The following is a 21,723-nucleotide window of genomic DNA, read 5'->3' on the forward strand; positions in this document are numbered from 1 at the left end:
AATTCTCACTCTTTTTAATTTCAGTTTTTTAATTATTTTAATATATGTGTGTGTATGTATGTATATATTTTACTTTACTAATGAAAATAATCATTAATTGCAGCCCTAGATTGATTTTAATAGTTTGTTTTATATTCTGAAACCAAATAATCCATCTCTTACATAACTTCGCTTCTGTCTCATTGGAGTGACACCTGTACATATTAGTTTAATACATCTCCGTGTTTAGATTTGTTTATTTCTTATCCTCTTTTTTTTAACTGCACAACAACATCTCGGCACAATGAGATGCTGCGACTCAGTTTTTTCTGTCTAGTAAAGATTCTCCTGAGGGACACGAGCGAGTCGCTCACCAGCGAGAGAAACTTGAACTCGGCCACGAGGCAGACGATATCAGTTGAGCATCATTTCAGGAGCCGGAGTCTAATATCTGATGCTGTCTCGGAAAAAGGCAGAGCGAATGCATTCGTAGTCACTCAGAAGGAGAGGATGTTCAAAAATGGCGTTTATTTAAAAAAAAAAAAAAAAAAAAAATCAAGGAAAAGAAAAACCCACCATGCTGAATTCTTCTGCGTTAACACAAACGTTGTAGATTGTAAAAATGGCGTCGGACATTGACACAGAGCGTCCCGTGACATAAATAAATACAACATCCTCCCAAATCTGTGAGAAAGAAAAAGAAATGTAACATGTGTGTTGGAACAGAAACACAGAGAGGATCTCATCCCAGCGTCACATCAGGGAGTTCGTCCAGAAAAGCAAAACAGGAATCAGAGAACTATTTCTTCTTCTTTACAAATTCAGCTTTTAAATTCATACAGACGTTCACGACCACCACCACCAGGGGGTAGATCTACTGCAGAGAGCATTTCCTCTAGACTCAAAGTGGTGTCACATAATAACAACATGCACAAATCATGTCAGTAGTTTAAAATACTGTAACAGAAAACTAAAAAGCCGCCATTACACTGTGGTGCTTTTAATACAATCAATGCCTCCACCGAGGTTCTGATCTCTGGACGAGTCGGGGACCCGACAGGAAGTGTCGCGACGCACCAGCTGTCGGCTCGGAGTGGGATTCCCCCTCGGCACATTTCCAAACGCTCTCCTCCTCTGAAAGAGTTGGGTTTTTTTAAGTTCATGTCGGAGATACTGTTAAAAGACGTCAACTTGTTTTTGTTCTTCTTCCTAATAAACTGCGGCCGAGACAGAATGTACAAAAGTTCACTTTTGAAAGGAGCAAGTGTGTCGCTGGTCAGGTAAATAAGATGGATGTTCTGGCGCCGGAGCCGGAGCCGCGAGGCGGGAGGCGAATAGCTGAGATTAAAACTCTGTTGTGTCTTATCAGTGCAAATCTGTGGTTTCATTTTCCATGAGTGCGTGGATTGACTAAGAAGACGAGATACATGTTTTCAACCACGTCATTCAAATCGGTGACCTGATTGACACATTTCCGTTTGTGTTCGGATCAAACAGATGAGACAGAGCACCTTTTTGGGGATTTGTCCATTTTGCTTGGGAAGGTTCCTCGCTGCGTGAAATGACCCGGAAGAATTTCATCAGCAGCTGTTCGAATTCTTTCAACGTTTAGGAAAGGAGCTCATGATGCCACAGGGTGGTAACACACGCTGGATGGAGCCGCTGTGGTTCTTTTGTAGTCCTACATAGTGAAAGTGGAGTCAGATTCTAGTCTTTTGAATCCTCCTGTACACGTTCCCTTGACCTCATGACGTTTTACATTGAGGTCAAAGGAAAAGTAGATCCACCCCTGGTGTGATGTTGACTTGTTTCTGAGTTTAATGCTAAGCTAGGCTAATCGCCTCCCCCGGCTCCAGCTGTGCAGACTTCTTCTTCTCAGCATGAAAGCGAATAAGCTTCCTGTATTTAATTAGTTAAAATAGTTAAAAAGGGGGATTAAAGATTTTAAATGTTACAAATGTTAATGTTAAAACTACGAGCGTTTATTTACTTCAGAGTTTGACTTCAATTGGAAATCTGCCGTGTGTGGAAATCCATGGTAAAATACAACGCTGTTTTTGATTTTTTCATTTTGCTGCTTTTCTTCGTCTTAAATTAAATCAAATTGAATATTTTGGGGCTCGGGAAAAAAATAGGACATTTGATGATGTCAACTTGAGCTCTAGGATTTTAGATTTGTCTGAAGAAATTACTGATCAATCAATGGAAAGAGAAATTATCTGCAAATTGCATCGTTGGTTTAAAACGTTTAAAAAACTTGGAGTGTAACAGTTTAACTCTCGTCTTCCACAGAACACATGTTCAAACTGCGCCAACCGCAGAAAATAAAACCCCCAAAAACAATAAAATCATCATGTGGATGCACCAGACACACCGGTGCTGAAACGAGGCGGCGGCAGAAGCTTAAATCTGTGTTTAGCTTTTGTCCCTAATGCAGTTAAACGTCAACAGCGACCGGGAGACGCTGCATGTGCAAAACAGGACAGCTGATCCCAGAGCTGCATCATCATCAGATTACAGCGAACCGACGCACGAAAGCCTTTCCTTCACACACAGGGCCGATAAAAGGAAAACGTGACGAAACATTGACTTGTGTTGTGTTTTTATCTCTTGGAAATGCTGGTGTGAGGAGACGCGACGGCACGGAGGCGCCGAATCTGGACCTAAACTTGCGGCAAAGTCTCTGGATTCCTTTACTTTGAAGGAGTCAAAGAGAGAGAGGTCACATTTAAAAGCTTAAGAGCTGCGAGTGTCCTTCTTTATAAGTAGCCCGGCTCTTACAGTCGCTTGGCTGCCGTCCCTCGAGCTAATCCTACGCTAGCTGGCGGCTACTAGGCTAGGGCCTGACGGGTGGGGGTGGGGGGGGGGCGAGCCCAGACGCACGGGGAGGTTCAGAGCTGCCGGATGCAAAAATAACGTGGTGAATAATCTACGCAGCCTGCATCCGGCCGGAACCTGGCAAATCACAGGGTCCGTTTAATTTTGACCTGCGCGGTGTGGCGGCCGACAGACTGTTCGAATATAATCCGCTTCTCTTGAGTTGAGAGAGGAAACAAAAACACCACCTCCTTATTTTTGTGTGATGAGAAACAGAATTTCTGGCAATACAGCTTATTTATAAAAAAATAATAATAATATAATAAAAAAAATCACATTAAAAAGGTTTAAAAGATGTTTCACAACTTCATGATTTTTCCTTTTTTAAGCAAAAAGCTGACGGAAATCTGCGTTTGTTCCCCTTAATGTGACAAAAAAAAACAGACAGTTTTTTTAATCTAATAAGTCCACCACGTCAAATGAAAATGGAATTTTTGTCATAAGAGGTGGAGGACATCTTGAGATTTGTCAGTTTTTTTTTCCCGTCAGTTTTCTGCTGATTTACCATCGAACGCAGTGGAAATAAATTTTCACTAATTGGGGGGGGGAAAGGAAGCTGAACAATATTAATCTCGTCCTTTTGGTAGGAAAAGGAAACCAACACGTTTTCATAAATAACACAACAAGTTGTTCACCAACGCTCGAAATGAAAAGCCGACGGACGGACGAAGAAAACTCACAAACACAGACGTCAGAGAACTAAAGTTCCATATGAGGAAAAATGCAATGCCGTCCCACTATCGTCAGTTCAACAGGATGCAGACAGTAAAAAAAAAAAAAGAAGTATTGCACTGGTTTGGTGAGAGTCTATCGATGGTGGTCATCATATAAATAACAACAACAGTACCTGAACAGTAAGACCATAACAATAATAATTATAATAATTATAATAATAATAATGCTAATAAAAACAGTTCAGACTAACGCCCCCCCCCCCCCCCTCCCTCCCTCCCTCCGTTGTTTTACCACTGCTGCCAGCTGAAGTCGTCGTTGGATCCGAAGACGAGGAAGAAGCCCAGGATGGTGCCGAAGATGACAATGTTGCCCGTAAGCACGAGCGCACACGCCCCCCAGGCAATCTGTCCATCAGAAGGGAACAATAAGTTATTCATCAATAAGATCTGGGTCAAAATATACACAACAACAACAACACGAGTTTACAGGAGCAAATGTACAAGCAGCTCTACACTTGTACATGCGGGGCGGGACGGGACAGGGATGGACGTGATGGGACAGGAGAGGGCAGTGCAGTGCAGGACGGGACAGGGAAGGATGGGATGGTATGGGACGGGACAGAGCAGAGAAGGACAGGACAGGGCAGGACGGGGCAGGACAAGGAATGACGGGACGGGATGGGATGGGATGGAACAGGGAATGACGTGACCGGACAGGGAAGGATGGGATGGGCAGACGGGGCGGGACGTTCTGCACATCTGTGCCCCCTGGGACTTTTGACTTTACATCGAGAACTGAATCTTTTTTGTTTATGTCTATATATTCTAATCTATATTCAGTTTTTGTTGTTTGTTTTTTACATTCTCAGACATTGGACTTACGACTTCAGCTCTTGCGAAGACGACGGGCAGGCCGAAGGCTGAGATGACGATGCCCGTCGTGAGGAAGATGGCGAGCTCTTTGCAGGCGTTGCTGGCCGAGTCTGTGTCGTCGATCACCCTCCGCGAGATGCAGTAAGGGAGGGGGGACAGGATGTAGAAGAAGAGCAGGAACAAGGGCCAGTATTTACTGCAGGGACAGAAGAAGAAGAGGAGGAGGAAGAGGTGAATACACACATGTTGGATGGAGGGAGAAAAACATTTCCTTTGAAGGCCGATGACAATCTTTTATTGTACAGAATAAACAATGCAGAATGCAGATGTTTACATTTAATGTAAAATAAACTGCGTTTATTTTCTTAATTCAAGTTCTATATATTTGTTTTTTCTTTTTATTTATAGTTTAATCATTGTTTTAACTAAAAATATCAAGCCTCAATTACTTTCCTTTGTGTCATAAAGATTTGATAACGACATTTTAGGAATCATTGACAGATTCAAAAACGTAATAATATATATCGGCTGATGTATCGTATCGGAAAGTCTCGTACTCCACTAATATTGATATTGGTATCGGCCCTCGGAAATCTTTTATCGGTCGGGCTCTACGAAATAAATTTTTATAGTTTTGGCCCAGAAATGAAATTATCGGGATATTTATCAGTTGAAAAATTTACTTTAACTCAAAACACAAATACTAACAGGAAAAATAACAGTGTATTTTTCAATGTAAACTTCTCTGTAAAAAATATGACACAAAATTAAATTAAAAAAATCTGAATTAGAATAAATTACATCATCTATAATAAACAATGAAAAATACTGTATTTGGAGTGGACCACTATACTCATAACAATCCCTTGTGTTTTTTTCTCAGCCCTCCTCTCCTACATCGTGCTTGTCTGCGGCTGTCGTCTAATATCCTCTCGATGGCTGAGAGGAAAATGATATCAGATGATACAGGGGCCAGATCTTTAGCCCTCGCTCATCCCCTCACATACGGACTGAAAAAGGCAAATCGGCTGCATCTGTCTGAGCGCGTGTGTGTGCTCACACAAAACACACAAATGCAAAAGTTACCACACAGCATTTCCCTGTAACCCTAGAGACGCGTTTGGATTTCACCCCATCGATCAGATTCGGCACATCCTGGATCTTGTACTCTGTTTTTTAAGTGTCATCCAAAAGCCCCGAGCTTTACAGTTAAACTATTGGTTTGTTCTAATTTCACAAACTGTTTAATCTGTTTGGGAATATGAAGCACAACTAACGTCCTGTCTTATCTTGTCTTGTCATGTGGGGCGGCCACAAAATGAAAGAAATAACATCTGTCTGTCGCTGATTTTTTGTCTATGACAGATTAATGGGGACCAAGACCAGATTTCTCTGTAAACTGTAAGTTTCATTTTACACCATATGCAAATAAACTTACGTTTCAGTTTCACTCTTCTCTCTCGCCCTCCGACATCCTGATGCTGTCAGTGGTTCTGATATATTTGTCACGAGTAAAAAAAACTATTTGAATGGATTTATTTTAAAACAACCGAATGTATAATTTCTTATGCGGCAAAAGAAATGTGCGGGGTTTTTTTTAACACTTGCTTCACAGAGTTTTTTTTTCACAGGTATCTGCTTCTCTGTGAATCTCTGCAAATCACAGTGTGATGATGTGAGGGGGAAAAAACTTGACGCCTCCAGTGCACGCACACACACACACACACACACACACACACACACTAAAAATGTAATATATCTCTAGATTTTAAAGATGATGGATTTCTGAGTTAGGGAGAACAATGTGGGAAAACCCAGATTTGAAGCAGATTACATACACACACACACACACACACACACACACACACACACACACACAGAGGCTGGTACTTACTCATACACAGGGAGGGCACATCCAAGCATGAGGAACATGAGGCCGATGGCTCCTCCGAAGGAGAGGCTGATGAGAGCTGCAGGACAGAGGGACAGACAGAGGTTGATGGTCAGCATGGACAAAGACACATGACCCCCCCCCCCCCCCCCCCCCCCCCGCCCCCCATTACCCCAAGACCCTCAACAATCCCACTGCAGCAGCAGCAGCATGAAGGCCCCTGTGGTTAAACTGTGTGACCATGACTGTAATCATGTGATGAATCAGCTGATTGCATTGTGTGTTCGAACAGCTTCAGTAGCAGCGTTCAGATAAACTACCGGCGCTCCGTGCCAGACCGTGAACGCATCACAGTTCACAGCCTTTAAATCCACTTGCAACAAATCAGTTGTTAGCATTCAAACCGGAACTGCTGCGTTGTTTACACTATTAAAAACCGCCACAACGTTAAATACGGTTTAATAACACAACGTTAAACACCGACTGGCTAAATGTTTATGTGTAAGTGAAAGTGAAAGGAGTGTAGCTAGTTCTAGCTAATGCTAACGACTGTGTGTTGGCCATTGGCCCTGCGGCTAGCTGCTACCGTTAGCTCGCCGGATGTGGCAAAAACGCATCCATCTATCCTCGCGCTGTTTTAACGCAAGTTGCGCGAAACTTGGGGCCGAATTCAGACGCTAATTCCCAAGGGGGGAGAAGAGAAACAAGGGTGGAAGTGTCCGTCTAACCTTTAATCCCGGCCATTTCTCCTGGACACAAAAACGCTCGACACGCCGCTGCGGTGAGTGACAACACTGCGCCGTCCCCCCGGCTCAGACAGCCCCCGCCGCCTTCACGTGCCACCACAAAAAGGCGGAATTGTGAACTCCTTCTCACACGAACGCACCCCCGTAGGTCGGTCAGCGTGTATTGTTTTATATTTCAAGGTACACGGTTCGTTATTGACATTTCCAGACATGCACATGAAAAGAATTATATTTTTTTTCAAGAGCCAGTGTCCAGCGGCATAGATGCCACAATGGAATAAATAACCAATATCAAGACAAGTCAAGTCAAATTTATTGTCAAATCCTGCAATATTGTTCCAGACATACAGAGGAATTGGAAAACCGTTTATCTCGGACCCAACGGCACTAAACAAAAAACAAAAACAAAAGATAAGATAAGTAATACATTCAATAAATAAATTCTATATAATGCAAAAGTAAGAGTACGGCAAAACCACACGGTGTAGAAAAGCTAAAGAGATTGTAATGTTCAATAGAAAGGAAATACTGCACAGTATGTGTAATATACAGGAAAGGAAACTGAATAAATTGAATAAATTGAAAATGTGCAAATTAAAGGACATGAGTGCAGATTGAATGTAATACATGTAGAGGGCACTGATGAGAGTGACATAGTGTTCCTCAGAGTCTTTGCAAGGGGACCGGTGCAGTTCCTGATGTGTGTGTGTGTGGGGGGGGGGGGGTCAGAGTCCAGAGTTCTTGGGGGGCAGAGGGGATTGGAGGGTATTGAGCTTCCTGACAGCCTGGTGAATGAGACTGTTTGCCAGTCTAGTGGAAGAGGCTCGGAGGCTCTGGTTCCTTCTGCCAGATGGCAGGAGGCTGAAGAGGCTGTGTGGGGGGTGGCCGGGGTCACCCACAATGCTGGTTGCTTTGCCGGTGAGGCGGATTTCGTATCTAAAATAGAGAAAGAAATGTATAAAAAATAAAAAGCTAAATCTTATATGGGGAACTTAATTGAATATTCGTTCAGTTCCTCAGAGGAGTCCGAGTCAGAGCTTTGAGCGTCATGGTACAGGACCCAGATTTTTTGGCAGTAACTGCTCCAGTACGACGGAGTTGCCTGCTGTACGCTTTTTTAAAATCTGGCCCGTGAAGGCATCATTTTCCTGCGTCACTGCCAAATAAAAAACGGACATTTTCAAAATGGCAACGCATTTTTATTAAAAGCATAACAACGCCGTAGATTATCGTAAATTTGCAAAATTTAAATAAAATTTAACATTCATAAAAAATAAAAATAAAAATAAAAATAGTATTTCATTAACCCGGAAGTGAACAGGTTCTACGTCCGGCGCTCTCACGCACACAGCTCATTCGGCCAAGATGGCGACCGGCGGGGCGTCCGTGGCTTCTCTGTGGACCGAGGTGAACCGCTGCGGGCAGAACGGAGACTACACTCGGGCCCTGAAGGCGCTGACAAAAAGTAGGAAGGCCGTGTGTGTGTTTACTGTTCCCTCTCGCACAGAGCCGGGGAGCTGCGGGTCGCACCGGCCGGCGGACGGCGCCCGTCCGCGGGGGCTGCGGGGCCAGCTGTTAGCATGTGGCTAGGCTAGCGGTAGCCACATCTCACAAACGTCGACGTGTTTACAAAAACTACAGCACACAGGCGTGCTTCGAATGCATGTAGCTAGAATATAAGTTTGTTTTCCGTCTGTTCTGTGTGTTATACATAATTCATATTTCGCCCTAAACAAGTGCACCGTCCTCCTCGGACCACTGACGTGTCCCTAGCCTGACAGCTAACTGCTCATGGCAGGCAGCTGATCGTCTTTCACTCAGCTGTTACCAAGTCTGTAGAAACAGTTATACGTCTCGTTTACTAGCCTGTGTTTTGACTGATAAGGAAGCATTTCGTTAAATAGACGGAAAACGTTGCATTACATTACTGAACGAAGCCTCAACACCGTTTTTTAAACCCAGCTTCATGTGAACTCTTGATTTTTTTTAATTTTATTTGAGAAAACAAAGAACTGGGGGAAATCTGGGCTAAATTAACAAGTAACAGTGTCAAACACTGGCAACCCCATTTTGTGGAGCATTGACTCCATTTGTGATGAATAAAACTAGTCAGTTTAGCTGATTTCTTCACATCTAGACTGCATCAAATCAGGATTAAATCAAACACAAATCTGGTCCAGATTAACCCAAGCAGGCCAAAGACTGCTAACACGTTTAAAACCTTTATTCTATATGTGCTTTCCCCCCTACCTACATCAGATCAGACCAGGCCCAGACCAGGCCTGTCACGATAATTACGTTATCAACTTAGCGTACAATACATGAATATGAACTCATTTTTATTGACCTCAATAACAGCCATTGTGTCTACATGCGTGTTAGTTGACATAAGAATAAATGTCAACAACATTTAAGTCTCGCTGCTTCTGTCCTCATCTGATTTCGTTGTTTGATTCATCAGTTACTGGTTTGGTTTATAACATGCCAGATATGGATTTCTTAGTATTTTTCTTAAAGCACCATGTTTTCAAATTGCCTGTTTTGTCTGAGGCCTAAACTCAAGTCTAAACTTTGGATGACATTTCTCACAGCAGCGACACATTTTTTGTGAAGGACTTGCACACGCAACAACCAATAGGCCTAAACTGCAAGCGTCACATGATTCAGTATCAAAATAATTGTCTTAAAATTACGATAATATTGTTTATCGCAATAATTTCTGGGACAATTTATCTTGCAACAAAAAGTACTAATTGTTACGTGCCTGGTCTTGACCAAAACAACTAAACCCAGGCTTGGGAAATCTTGACTACATTAACTGGGAGAGTGTTCAAGTCTGTTATATACACAGTCTCATCTTTGCGAGACTTTTTGTTCTGTCAAATCAGGAAAAATGTAAATCTCTCAACAACGTTTCCTTTTGATGTTTGGAACTCATTAGTTTCTCTCTCTTCATTTTCGATTCCTCTGAAAATCTTTCTCAAAGTCCAAAATTAATTTTTTACCATTTTTACCTGATAAAATAACAGAAAAGAAAAAAAGAGGGAAGTAAAGTTGCAGTGAAGTCCAATTTTTGTTGTCACAACTGGCGAGAAAAAACCCCAACAACAAATGGTTGCTCTGTGTTGTAACTTCCAACTCACAAGCGTGTCATGTCGTGTTTCGTTTGGTATTGTTTTTCCATAATCTGCATTACTGAGCGCTTGTGTGTGTGTGTGTGTGTGTTTTCTCTTCTTTCACAGTTCTACACGAGAACAGAGATGACGTGACGGCCCTTCACTGTAAAATAGTTTGCCTTACTCAGAACGGCAGCTTCAAAGAGGCTCTGAATGTCATGAACACGCATTCGAAAGTGCTTGGCAGGTAAGCGACAAACTGCGGTTTTCTTCCCTTGAACGTCTGACAAATGTGTATTTTTTTGTGATTGTAGTTGGAGCTAAAACAAAAAGCAGAATGGCAGAAAAGTTATTCGGACAATTGTCAGTTATGCTATCGAACAGGAGAGTGAAACATCTGTCTGATCGCTGCTCCCAGAATGTGTCAATTTGCTTGGACATTTGTGACGTTGAAAAAAATTTAAATATTTTAATTGATTTACTGATTAATGAATTTATTTTTGTTCAGCACAGTCTTGTGAAGAACAATTCTGAGTTGTTTTTTTTTACACATGGTGCAAACTGGAAACGTAAAAATATATATTTTAAGTGGCTTTATAGTAAGAGCCTCACCGATAGCTCACCGATTCCCACTGAAATGATTTTTATTTTCTCCTCTCCCGTCAGTGAGGTCGTGTTTGAGAAGGCGTACTGCGAGTACCGACTGAACCGAGTGGAAAGTTCTCTGAAGACAATCGAAGCTGCCGCCGAGCAAACGGACAAGTTGAAGGAGCTTTACGGTCAAGTGGTGAGGATTACTGACCAATAACCTGATAATAGCACTTATTCAGTGGAGTGTTTTGTACACCATATCTCTATATACGCTCAACAACAAACCCTCTAATCACTGAAGCCTGTCGTGTGTTCGTTTCCCAGTTGTACAGACTGGAACGCTACAGCGAGTGCAAGTCCGTCTACACCGACCTGATCAGGAACTCTCAGGACGAGTACGAGGAGGAGAGGAAGACCAACCTGGCTGCGGTGCTGGCTGCGATGAGTCAGTGGGAGGAGACCCCACTGGTAAACACTGTTCAGAGAACGCAACATTTAAATCGTAGCATATTTCTTGTCACTATTGAGCAATTTAGATGCTTTCCTGTCTGGACTAATGTTTTTGTTTTGAAACCTGATTCTACAACTCTCCTGTTGATGATTAAAGATGACTTGTTTGTCTCCCCACTGTAGGAAGATCTCGGTCTTCCCGACTCGACGTATGAGCTGTGTTACAATACTGCTTGCGCTCTGATTGGCCAAGGACAACTGACAGAGGCCTTTAATAAATTACAGCAAGCGGAGGGTCGGTTCCACTCGTCCATCCTTTCATGTCAAGTCTTGTCTTTGTCTTTTCTTGATTTTGTATTTAATGATTGCTGTTTTGTTTTGTTTTTCCTTCAGAGCTTTGCAGAGTCTCGCTGGCGGATGATTCTGTAAGTGGCAGTGATTGAGTCTCATCAAAATGTAATATACACACTTTTCAAAGACGAGGATGAAATACTCTTTGATGGGATCAATTGTGTGAATTGATCTTCCAATGTCATCAAGAAAAAAAAGGAAAGAACTAAGAGTTTTAACTCTTAATTCCAATTCTAGAAATAGACTTTGCCAATATGTTCGAGTTGATGAGCTTTGGAAACGTCACAGATATTTATGAACACTCCTCTTTAACTTTTCCCGGTATAATCGTTATTGTTGATTTGTCCCCTCGCAGGATGTAACCGAAGAAGACATCGAGTCGGAGTTGGCCGTCATCCATTCTCAGATGGCGTACGTCATGCAGTTGCAAGGTCGGACAGAGGAGGCGCTGCAGCTCTACAACCAGGTCATCAAGCTCAAGTGAGTCAAGCAGTCGTGACATCGCATTTATTCCCAAGAACAGACGATAGAAAAGCAGACGAGGAGAAAGTAAAAGACAAGGGAAATGGTGTCAATGGGCGTTCAAAAGGCCATATAAAGGATAAATTATTGTAATCTGTCAGTGATTGTTTGATTTATTTCCAGACCGTCAGACGTGGGGCTACTCGCTGTGACTGCTAATAACATCATCACAATAAACAAGGTGAGTGGATGAACCCAGTTTGCCAACTTCTACGTTTTAAATGATCCAATCATCATCATTCACATTAAACCTCATACTTCATTCTGGGCCAAGCCCATAAACAAACTGATGTCCAGCTGGAGTTAAAAATATGTTTTTTCATCTGTGCCCTTGTCTCGTTTCCCCCCCTCAGGACCAAAACGTGTTTGACTCGAAGAAGAAGGTGAAACTGACGAACGCTGAAGGCGTCGAGTACAAGCTGGCGAGGAAGCAGCTGCAGGCCATCGACTTGAACAAAGCTCTGCTGGCTATGTACACAAATCAGGTACAGATACAGTCGTGATTCAGAGGAAGGAGGTGAAGTGATTGCGGTATATATTTTTTAAACTTTTCTGCTGATCGTTCACAGGCCGACCAGTGCAGGAAACTGTCATCCAATCTCCAGTCTCAGAACCCCGGTCAGCCGCGACCCGTCCTCATCCAGGTTGCTCAGCTGTGCAGGGAGAAGCAGCACAGCCGAGCCATCGAGCTGCTCCAGGTATGAAGTGACCGACGCTGCAGGTCGTCGTCATCGGTGGCCTGATTTATATCCTTTTTTTCTAACGGTTAAATACCTGGTTGATGTTTCAACCAGTGTGAGGTTCCATGTACTGAAATATATGTTACATACATCAAATGTCTGTGCAGTTAGAGACACACTGATTTAATTTCCACACATCTTTGCTGTGGATTTAAATAAATTACTCTATTCTAGAACACAAGATAGTTTTTCCCTCCGTCAAGGAATATTAAATATAAAAAGCCTCTAGGCTCCCATGAGCCATCTGCAGAGGATGGTGACACTATTATGTGCTTTCAGTAATTTGTATTAACAGTCTGTTCCTGTGTTTCCTAGGAATTCTCAGATCAACATCCAGAGCGTGCGTCTGGCATCAAACTGGTGATGGCACAACTCTATTTAGTACAAGGTACTGACACGGATTATAGTTTAATAGCGCAGGATGTCTTTCAAAAATGTTCCAGCTTCTAGTGAACTCATGACTGTCTCTTGTCAAATTAAAGCTTTATTTTACTGTTGAACTTATTATGTTTTCACATGATAATCCGAGCGCTTAAATATTTGTGACGACTAGAGGAAGAATATTCATTTAGTTTGTTTTGAGATTTAATTTTAATTAATCTGAGATGATATTATGGTCTTTTTGTTGGTCACAGCAGCTGAATTTGTTTCATAAAACTCTTTTAATGATAAATTTGTTTTGTTTTCTCAGGTCATGTGACGAAAGCCTGTGACGTCCTGAGGTCCATTGAAGAGTTCAAGCACAAATCGGGGATGGTACGTTTGAAAAGGGAAACAATATATTTCTGGAATCTTCCACAACAACAACAACAAAGAGAGAAACGAGATTTCTCCAAAATGGCGTACTGCCCCTTTAAAGTCATTTCTCATGACGTCCACCTAAACTGTGACCTTTGACTCCTCAGATCTCAGCTCTGGTGACGATGTACTCGCACGAAGAAGACATTGACGGCGCTATCGATGTCTTCAAACAAGCTATTGAACACTACCAGTCTCAACAGGTTTGTGTCCAGTGGGGTTTTTGTGTGCTGCTCATTCATGTAGCAAAATTCGTTCTGTGGGCAGGACATGAAAGTTTTTACCTATTTCTGTCCTTAACTCCCTGTCAGGAAAAAGTTTTATCATTGGAATGTATTAAAAAGTCTTAAATTAAAATTTTTCGATATCTTGAAAAATCTTTTCTTACCTCTGTAGTGTGTCATTATGGGTCACTGTCACTTTCAGCAGAAACATAAGTTAATCATTAAGAATTATTGATTTTGTATTGGTTAATGCACCCATCAATTCTAGGCCAGGTGGCAATAATTTGAACTAATGTATTTGAAGGAATTATTAATGGTGGAAAAATTTAATTATTTCATATTCTCCCACTGGTTTTCCATCATACTTTCATACCTAAAACAGGTCCTAAAATGCATCATATGTGGTTGAAAAAAAGGTTAATTTAAAGACCTAAGTTGAACCTAGTGAAAATATGTCAAACCTCAGTGATGCATTATGATTTTTAAGCTTTTTTTATTTTAATGAATTTAAAAAAGAAATGGTTAGATAACCTAAGTTATGAGAACCACGTACAGAAAGAAAAAAAATATGAATTATACATCCAGGGAGGAAGATGCCGTGCTGCCATGACCCCCTGTATTGTATTTACAGTTATGATAATAAATACAGTGCAGATCAAAGATGGAAACCGTATAGTAAGGTATAGTCAAAGACTGGTTAATTCAGCGGTTTGACCAAAGACGAGCCAACACGCACGTTAGTTCATGAACCTGAACATGTTTCCACCGAGTAATGTTCCTGCTCTTCTTCTTCTTCCTCCGCAGCCCGGATCTGCTGCTCACTTGGCTCTGGTACGAGAAGCGGCCAACTTCAAACTGAAGTACGGACGGAAGAAGGAAGCCATCAGTGACCTGGAGCAGCTCTGGAAGTGAGTCATCGTCCTGCACAACTGCAGACGTGATGTTAATCTCTCTGCTGCTCATTCTGGTCCGTCGCTCTCACACCGACCTCGTTCGGTCCAGGACCTTTGGATATTTTTCCATTTAATCCGAACCAAAAAATCGCAGGTGTGAAATGTTCCTCGGACCACAGTTTAAAAGAGGTCGTCTCTCGGTCCGGATCAAACTGAACCTCGATTCAGTTCGTTAGAAGTGTGGATGGTGGATTTTTGGATGGTTCGGACCAATTACAGGAAGTTGAGGTGTCGACAGATTTTCAGGGCCACATTGAGAGGAAAAAATAAAGGTGAGACTTCGAGAATTAAGTCACAATATTATGAGAATAAAGTTGATTTTACTCTCATAATATTATGACTTTTATTGTAGTAGTAAGACTTTATAATTTTTTCTCTCTCAATGTGGCCCCTTAAACTCTATCGTACATAGAAGACGAAAAAGAATTGTAAGAAGAAAACGTTTTCCCACCGAATTGATAACACAACGACTTCATACTGCAACATGCTCATAGTCTCATCTGTTATTGTTTTTCTCGAAACAGGCAGAACACCAACGACATCCACACACTGGCACAACTCATCTCAGCGTATTCTCTGGTGGACACGGACAAAGCCAAATCGTATCCTTTTCACCGGCTGAACGGACCGAGAACGAAGAAAAGAAAGAGCTGGAACATTTGCTCAATACTCAGTTATTTGATCAACACACGATAACTGGCAGATTAATTGATCATTACATTGCACATGTTTACATCAGAAGATCTGCTACGAACTCATGTAGGAGTGATTTGTGTGTACCGCTGAATAAAATGCCAGTGCAGAAATGTTTCCTCAGCATTTCCTCTGCAGCCTCAGCAAACACCTACCGTCGGCCGACGCCATGTCGTTCAACGTGGACGTGGACGAGCTGGAAAACTCGCACGGCGCCACGAACGTCAGGAAAAAAGCAGCGAAAGTCCCGGGAGAGAATCTCCCTAAAGAACAAGGGTAAACAACACCCGACAACATTCTCGAATTTTCTGTAAAACAGCTGAACATCCCCGTCATTTTGATTTATTTTTGGCTCACATGTCTGCATTTCCTCTACAGCCAAGTCGACATCAAGAAGAAGAGGAAGAAGAAGAAAGGTATGTCTTGACCTCGCCTGTGAATCAAAGACAGAAGCATACAGTGAAAACAAAAGTATTTGCTTTTGTTGATACAGTGAAAATTGTTAGTGAAATGGTTTGTTTCCTCTGAGTCTCCGTCAGGACGGCAACACCTTGATGAGACATCCATTTAAAACTGGCATAATGTAATGATGTTGACCTTAAGGGCCACCAGAGGGAGCAATGTCTCACAAAAAATATTTAAGATTTACGTATTTTAGTTGCATATTCAATTTCCATTGTTTTGGATCACACAGATTTAACACACAAAGGAAAAAAAACTATTTGAATGCATATTTTTTCAGTTAAACTGTATGTAAGTGTTCTAATGTGTTTTAAAAACATAATAACCAGATTTATATATTCATAATCAATTAATTTCTTTCAAATTCGTAAGTCTATCTGTTTAAAATCAGTTTTAAACAAAAGGGTTTTTTAAGTGTGCTCAAGATCCTTTTTTATTGATACATTAGTCTTTTATCCGTTTGAGGCAATCACATCTTGTGCTGAGTCTGCTCTTCAACTATTCCTCTTCATATGTTTTCATTTCATTTTAGGAAAATTACCCAAGAACTGCGACCCCAAGGCGACCCCTGACCCCGAGAGGTGGCTGACCATGCGGGAGCGTTCCTACTACAGAGGCAAGAAGAAGGGGAAGAAGAAGGAGCAGATCGGAAAAGGAACCCAGGGAGCGACGGCAGGCGCTTCGGCCGAGCTGTGAGTTACACATCTGTGCACATCATAGATGCACATCACACGTGCACATCACCTGCGAGCGGAGCGGCGCCACCTGGGGGCGAGTGCCTGTAACTTAGTAATCAACTCAAGAACCCGAGATTGTTCCTTTTTGTTTCCCTATATATATATATATATATATATATTTATTTTTTTTTCTCAGTCTCGCCCTCATGAGAAATCTATCTGTTAGGACTCATCTGAATCGCTCTAACATGATATATAAAATATGAATATCAGCTTTCAAAATGTCCACAACAGAATCACACATGGGGAAGTTTTTCTTTTTTTCTCCAAATACATAAAACCTAATATTTCTACACAGATGTTGAGAAAAGAGAAAAGTTATCGTTATCAAATAATTTTCTCTTGAAGAAGTGAAACGCGAGATTCTTTTTATTTTTGAAGCCAAACAGAAATCCCATGTTTGTGCAGCAGATATAATATTCTGTATCTTTCCAGTTCAGTCCTTTGACAACGATCTCTGACGTGATTTTTTGATTCTCCCTCCTTGTTCCAGCGATGCCAGTAAGACGGCCAGTAGCCCCCCTAACTCCCCCAGACCAGGGTCTGCGTCCGGCTCGTCGTCGGCCCCCGCCGGCGGCAGCAGCAACGTGGTCCCGCCCCGGCAGCAGAAACCGGCTGCCTCGGGGGCCACGCGCAAGAAGGTGCCACAGAAGAAGAAGAAGGGCGGGAAGGGAGGCTGGTAGTCACCGGATCCACCGACACCAAGAGATCATATAAACTCTTTTCTTTTTTTTTATATATATATATGATTAATTTTGTTGTCACCGTTCATTTAAACACGTGAAAACCAAAATCTCCCCTTTGCGCTTGAAACATTTTTTTTTAAAGGACAGTTCCACTAGAAATAACTTGTTGTCGCTCTTCAAAAGCTGATGTTTCCTCGAATGTCGTGAGAAAACTTTACATTACCGTTAAGTCTTTTAAATGTCCACTGACAGGGAAAGTGTCCGCAAATCGAACTTCACGTCCCGAAATCCTGCATCTGTGCTGGTTCGCTCTCTTTAAAGGTGCTGACGTCGTCTCATCCGTCTTCTCCGGAAGAGTCTGGAATGAAGCCGTCAGCTCTCATCTTATCAGAATTCTTTTTTTGGGGGGGGGGGTAGATGGAGTTTGGTGTTCTCATTGTTTGGCATGTATTCTTACATCATTATTAGCCAAATGTATATTGGGGGAAAAAATGCATTTTTGCATATTTTTATATCAAAATCCTACATTTGTCCGCCCCTTTTAAAAGTGTCCTGTGTTTCACAGGCAGCGAGACTGTTCGTGGAGCGCGTTCATTTTCAATCAGTTACGGAGAAAGTGAATTTATGTGTCGTCTTTTTGACTGATGACTGGAAAAAGCGATACACGTATTTGTAAAAAAAATCAGCGAATTTTACCTCATCGTCGCTTTTGTGAAAAAAATAATGCGGGTTTTCGGCTCAGTCCAGGCTCCGAAAAAGAAAAATATGCGTCAGTCTCCCGTAACCGGAGGTCGCAGCAAAATCACAACAACAACAAAGACAGAAACAAGCTTCCTCCAAAAATTGCCTACTGCCGCTTTAAAACCACAGATCCCTTTAAGGACCTTTTAGGGGAAAAAACAGCTGCTTTTGCGATGTAACTTGAAGTTTTCCTTTTGGTAGAATTGTCTTTTTAATCACGTTTCTCGGGCCTCAGTAAGTCGGACGTCACGTTTTGTTTCTTTTCTTTAAATTGTCCCTTTTGTTTTCAACGAGCCGACCCACCGACCACATCGGACGCAACGACGTCAAAGGATTATTTATAATCTGAATCCCCCGTGTTGGTCTTTAAATTCAAGCGCGAGAGAGAGAGAGAGAATTTTAACTCTTCAGTGAAATGCTGTCGGGTGCATGTTTTAGGAAACGAGAGAAGAGAAACCCAGGTGTCCCACTTTGTTAAGTCTTAATAAAACTCTTGACAACGGCAACACGCAGACGTCCTGTGCTTCTTGTTGCTCACATTGAGTGTTTTTGTGTGTTGCACTTGTTTATTGCCGAGTCCATCACTTCACAGCCTCTTAACCATCGTGGGTCTGCAGAGAGAATCACAGACAGGAAGTAGTTTGATCGGGTTTGTATGTTTTGGGTGTTTCTGCAAATTGATGGAACATAATTCCATCCACTTATGAGGGTGAAAAGTGTGGATTCAATCTCTCCTCTTAGCAAGATACTGGTGTTGTTTTTTGTAAACATGAATATCTTGCCATTGTTGTCATAATTACAAAGCCTGATGGGATAATGTTCCTGCAGCACCAGGGTTTTTTTTAAACTAAACTTCTGGATGTGGCCTTCAGAGTAACATTGGGGAATAATAAGAAGTAATTCACTTCAGTAATTTCTACAATGTACAGATGATGACAGGGATATATTTTATGCATCAGGACTAAAACCGCGTGGTGCTCTCATTAGCTGTTTTCAGTTAATGTGTGCAGCATATAGGCATTTTCCTGACATTAAATATGAATTTACTTTAATTAGATTGCATCAGTGTTTGCATATATCGGTTCTACCCACATCTGATAGCACTTAAAATGTTTGACTGAGGGCTCATATTATATTATTATTAAATAGTTTTATTTGTTCTTACATCTGCCCTTGTGGAGATGAGACTCTGTTGCAGTTGCGAAGGAGAATCAGGGCCATAATTAAGAAAATTCAGTTCTGAGATTTTTGAGAATAAAGATGTAATTTAATTTGGAAAAAAAAGTTACAATATTGCAAGAAAAAAATAAAAATTTAGCTGCGATCTCCTGGAATGTGGTTCTTTCTTCGGATTACACAGTTTCTTAAACATGAAGTATTTCTGTATTTGTGAAACCTAAAGTACAAGTTCACAAGTTGCTCCACATTCCTCATTTCATCATCAGGTGACACTTCTTCTGATATTCACTCTGAAATCATACGTAGCCTCAAATTATTTATTTTATATATTTATAACTTTATTTTTTATTAAATTACAACGTAATTCTTGTTATATGACTTATTTTTAGGATATCACATTTTCCTCTGGTAATGTGACTTTTTCCTCCTTAAATTATGACTTTTTTCTGTAATATCAAGACCTATTCATGTACAATTAGAACTGTAATATCGATAAATTATGAATATCATTTTTGTAATATGACATTTTTCTCATATTGAAAATGTTTCCTCTTGTAATATTATTTTTTTTCTCCTTATATTATGACTTTTCCCTCCATTATACTCTTTAAAGACTTTCCATCTAAACTAGAATTATGGATTTAATTGTTGTAATATTATGACTTTTTTTCTCACTATATTAAAACTTTCTTCTTATTGTAATATTACTTTTTTCTCATATTTAAACTTTCTTCTTGTAATATTGACTTTTTTTTCTCATATTTAAACTTTCCTCTTGTAATATTATGCCTTGCGTTTGCCTTAAAAATGTGATGTTAGTCCCTTAATTTCATGACTTTCCCACCCCCTCGGTATCTCATATTATTATTTCTTTCCCTGTCATATGAATGTATATACATAGAAGCATGTCGATTTAAATCATCTTTTACAGCAGCAGTTCTCTTAATTGGCTGATTGCCTTACACTATCCCCGCCCACTTTGCAGACTCAGCTCTCGGGTGATTGGCCCACAAACGAGGCTCACCTGTGTCGAGTCGGTCGCCCTGCCGCTCAGGCCTCCTGCGGAGTCACGATGCCGCGCACCGCGCCCCTCTACTCGGAGTTCTTCCACGAGCCGCTGACCGAGGACGTGGAGGAGCTGCTGGCCCGGTTCCAGCACAGCGACACCGTGAGGTACGAGGGCTTCTCCGCCCTCTGGCGGCAGATGCGCTTCTCCGACGCGTTCACGGGCGTCACGAGCGCGGGAGAGATGAAGAAGTTCTGCAGGGTGGCGCTGGCCACGGCCGTGAGCTACTTCCTGCCGCCGTACAGCTACCAGATCCGAGTGGGCGGCTTGTACCTGATGTTCGCGTTCTACCACGCGCAGCCCGCCGTGCCCCCCGTGAACATCCGCCTGGCCCTGAGGGACTGGCCCCTGGTGCAGAAGTTCCTGAGAGACACCGTGGACGCCGGGCATTACGACGTGCTCTACGTCTACCGGAAGCTGGTTTCGGCCAAGGCCGTCCACTACACCGCCATGCCGCATTTCCTCACCTTCCAGAAGCAGAGGAGACCGAAGAGGGCGACCGTGTGCGCGGAGTTCCTGGGGAGGGCCACGGCCGTGCAGGAGCTGCTCTCCGCAGACGTCCTGGAGGAGGTGGCCAACGTCCACGGCCAGTACGAGCAGCTGATGGAGGCCACGCCGGAGGTCAGCGGCAAGGTCACCGCCGTGGCCCACCGGGACCTCGCCTCCCGCCTGCAAGGCTGCGCGTCGGGGTTCCTCGCGTGGCAGCAGAAGACCTTCTCGCCCAACGGCGACAAGGACTCTGAAGACGACGACGACGACGAGAAGGAGGTGAAGCCGGGCGAGGGCGAGTCCAGCAGCAGCGCCCGGGCCCGCCTCCTGTCCTCCATCAAGCACAAGAGCTACAGTGGCGTGCAAGAGGCGCCCAAGTCCCGGAGGCACCGTCAGGTCGAGGCGGCGGACTCCTCCAGCTCGGGCGCGGAGCAGGTGCAGGAGAAGAAGATCAGGCCTCCGTCGCTGCGGGCCCGGACCCAGGAGAGTCTCGGGGTGGTGCAGGAGGAGAGCAAGGCGCAGGCCTGGCTCCTGAGCGCTCCGGAGAAGCACCACAGGGTCCCGGTGAGGAGGACCAACCAAAGGCCACCGCTCAAACCGTGACGCGGACCAGGAAGGAGGTCGCTCAGGTTTTCTGTCCCTAAAGTTCTCGTCCCCTCCATGTTCAACCAGTTCAAAAAGAGATCTTTTTATTTGATCTAGAGTTTGATTTGAGAAGATGTTCTCTCTCATTTTGTGTTTGTTCAGTTATGGCTCTGATAGTAACTGGGATCCTTTAATTTGAAATAAATATACTGATGTGTTAATATTCATGTCTCATCCTATATTATACACACACACACACTCGCACATAAACGTAAGTATGTTTTAGAATCCAGTTAAGTG

At 42.5% G+C, this 21,723-nt stretch overlaps 3 protein-coding genes across 5 annotated transcripts; 2 read left to right on the forward strand and 1 right to left on the reverse strand.

The window, feature by feature from the left end:
• Positions 1 to 492: 492 nt before the first annotated feature.
• leprotl1 (leptin receptor overlapping transcript like 1) lies at positions 493 to 7,147 on the reverse strand. Of its 3 annotated transcripts, none has more exons than XM_047334311.1 (5): positions 7,023 to 7,147; positions 6,298 to 6,373; positions 4,413 to 4,599; positions 3,823 to 3,935; positions 493 to 1,660 (listed from the first exon to the last, which is right to left on the reverse strand). In XM_047334311.1, exons 1-5 carry the CDS (start codon positions 7,036 to 7,038, stop codon positions 1,588 to 1,590), a joined length of 465 nt encoding a protein of 154 aa, XP_047190267.1. In that variant the 5' UTR covers positions 7,039 to 7,147; the 3' UTR covers positions 493 to 1,587. The 3 variants fall into 3 exon arrangements, with proteins under 3 accessions (XP_047190267.1, XP_035505516.1, XP_035505515.1); XM_035649623.2 differs by having other exon boundaries at positions 493 to 1,113; positions 7,023 to 7,146; XM_035649622.2 differs by lacking the exon at positions 493 to 1,660 and having other exon boundaries at positions 3,819 to 3,935; positions 7,023 to 7,146.
• A 1,222-nt stretch (positions 7,148 to 8,369) lies between these two features.
• On the forward strand, positions 8,370 to 18,610 carry srp72 (signal recognition particle 72). Its single transcript, XM_035650196.2, has 19 exons — positions 8,370 to 8,505; positions 10,283 to 10,403; positions 10,823 to 10,943; positions 11,072 to 11,215; positions 11,381 to 11,492; positions 11,591 to 11,622; positions 11,904 to 12,028; positions 12,194 to 12,251; positions 12,424 to 12,555; positions 12,640 to 12,768; positions 13,126 to 13,198; positions 13,502 to 13,566; positions 13,716 to 13,811; positions 14,637 to 14,740; positions 15,310 to 15,387; positions 15,617 to 15,754; positions 15,857 to 15,894; positions 16,473 to 16,632; positions 17,171 to 18,610. Exons 1-19 carry the CDS (start codon positions 8,406 to 8,408, stop codon positions 17,358 to 17,360), a joined length of 2,016 nt encoding a protein of 671 aa, XP_035506089.2. The 5' UTR covers positions 8,370 to 8,405; the 3' UTR covers positions 17,361 to 18,610.
• Positions 18,611 to 20,269: 1,659 nt separating this feature from the next.
• LOC118319438 (snRNA-activating protein complex subunit 1-like) lies at positions 20,270 to 21,644 on the forward strand. The gene has a single exon (XM_035649826.2). The coding sequence runs from the start codon at positions 20,356 to 20,358 to the stop codon at positions 21,439 to 21,441; it is 1,086 nt and encodes a 361-aa protein (XP_035505719.1). The 5' UTR covers positions 20,270 to 20,355; the 3' UTR covers positions 21,442 to 21,644.
• The last annotated feature ends 79 nt before the right edge of the window (positions 21,645 to 21,723 follow it).

This window comes from Scophthalmus maximus, chromosome 9 (assembly GCF_022379125.1).
Source record: "Scophthalmus maximus strain ysfricsl-2021 chromosome 9, ASM2237912v1, whole genome shotgun sequence".
NCBI classification, from domain to species: Eukaryota; Metazoa; Chordata; class Actinopteri; order Pleuronectiformes; family Scophthalmidae; genus Scophthalmus; species Scophthalmus maximus.

What these genes read in the sequence shown, in the direction of transcription:
- leprotl1 (XM_047334311.1), bottom strand. An exon ending in TGTGCCCTCCCTGTGTATGA is followed by an intron (nt 4,600 to 6,297) that starts GTAAGTACCAGC and finishes CTGTCCCTGCAG; the next exon opens with TAAATACTGGCCCTTGTTCC. An exon ending in TCTTCGCAAGAGCTGAAGTC is followed by an intron (nt 3,936 to 4,412) that starts GTAAGTCCAATG and finishes TCTGATGGACAG; the next exon opens with ATTGCCTGGGGGGCGTGTGC.
- srp72 (XM_035650196.2), top strand. Translation starts at nt 8,406, where the DNA reads ATGGCGACCGGCGGGGCGTCCGTGGCTTCTCTGTGGACCGAGGTGAAC. An exon ending in ACAACTCTATTTAGTACAAG is followed by an intron (nt 13,199 to 13,501) that starts GTACTGACACGG and finishes TTGTTTTCTCAG; the next exon opens with GTCATGTGACGAAAGCCTGT. An exon ending in AATCTCCCTAAAGAACAAGG is followed by an intron (nt 15,755 to 15,856) that starts GTAAACAACACC and finishes TTTCCTCTACAG; the next exon opens with CCAAGTCGACATCAAGAAGA.
- LOC118319438 (XM_035649826.2), top strand. Translation starts at nt 20,356, where the DNA reads ATGCCGCGCACCGCGCCCCTCTACTCGGAGTTCTTCCACGAGCCGCTG.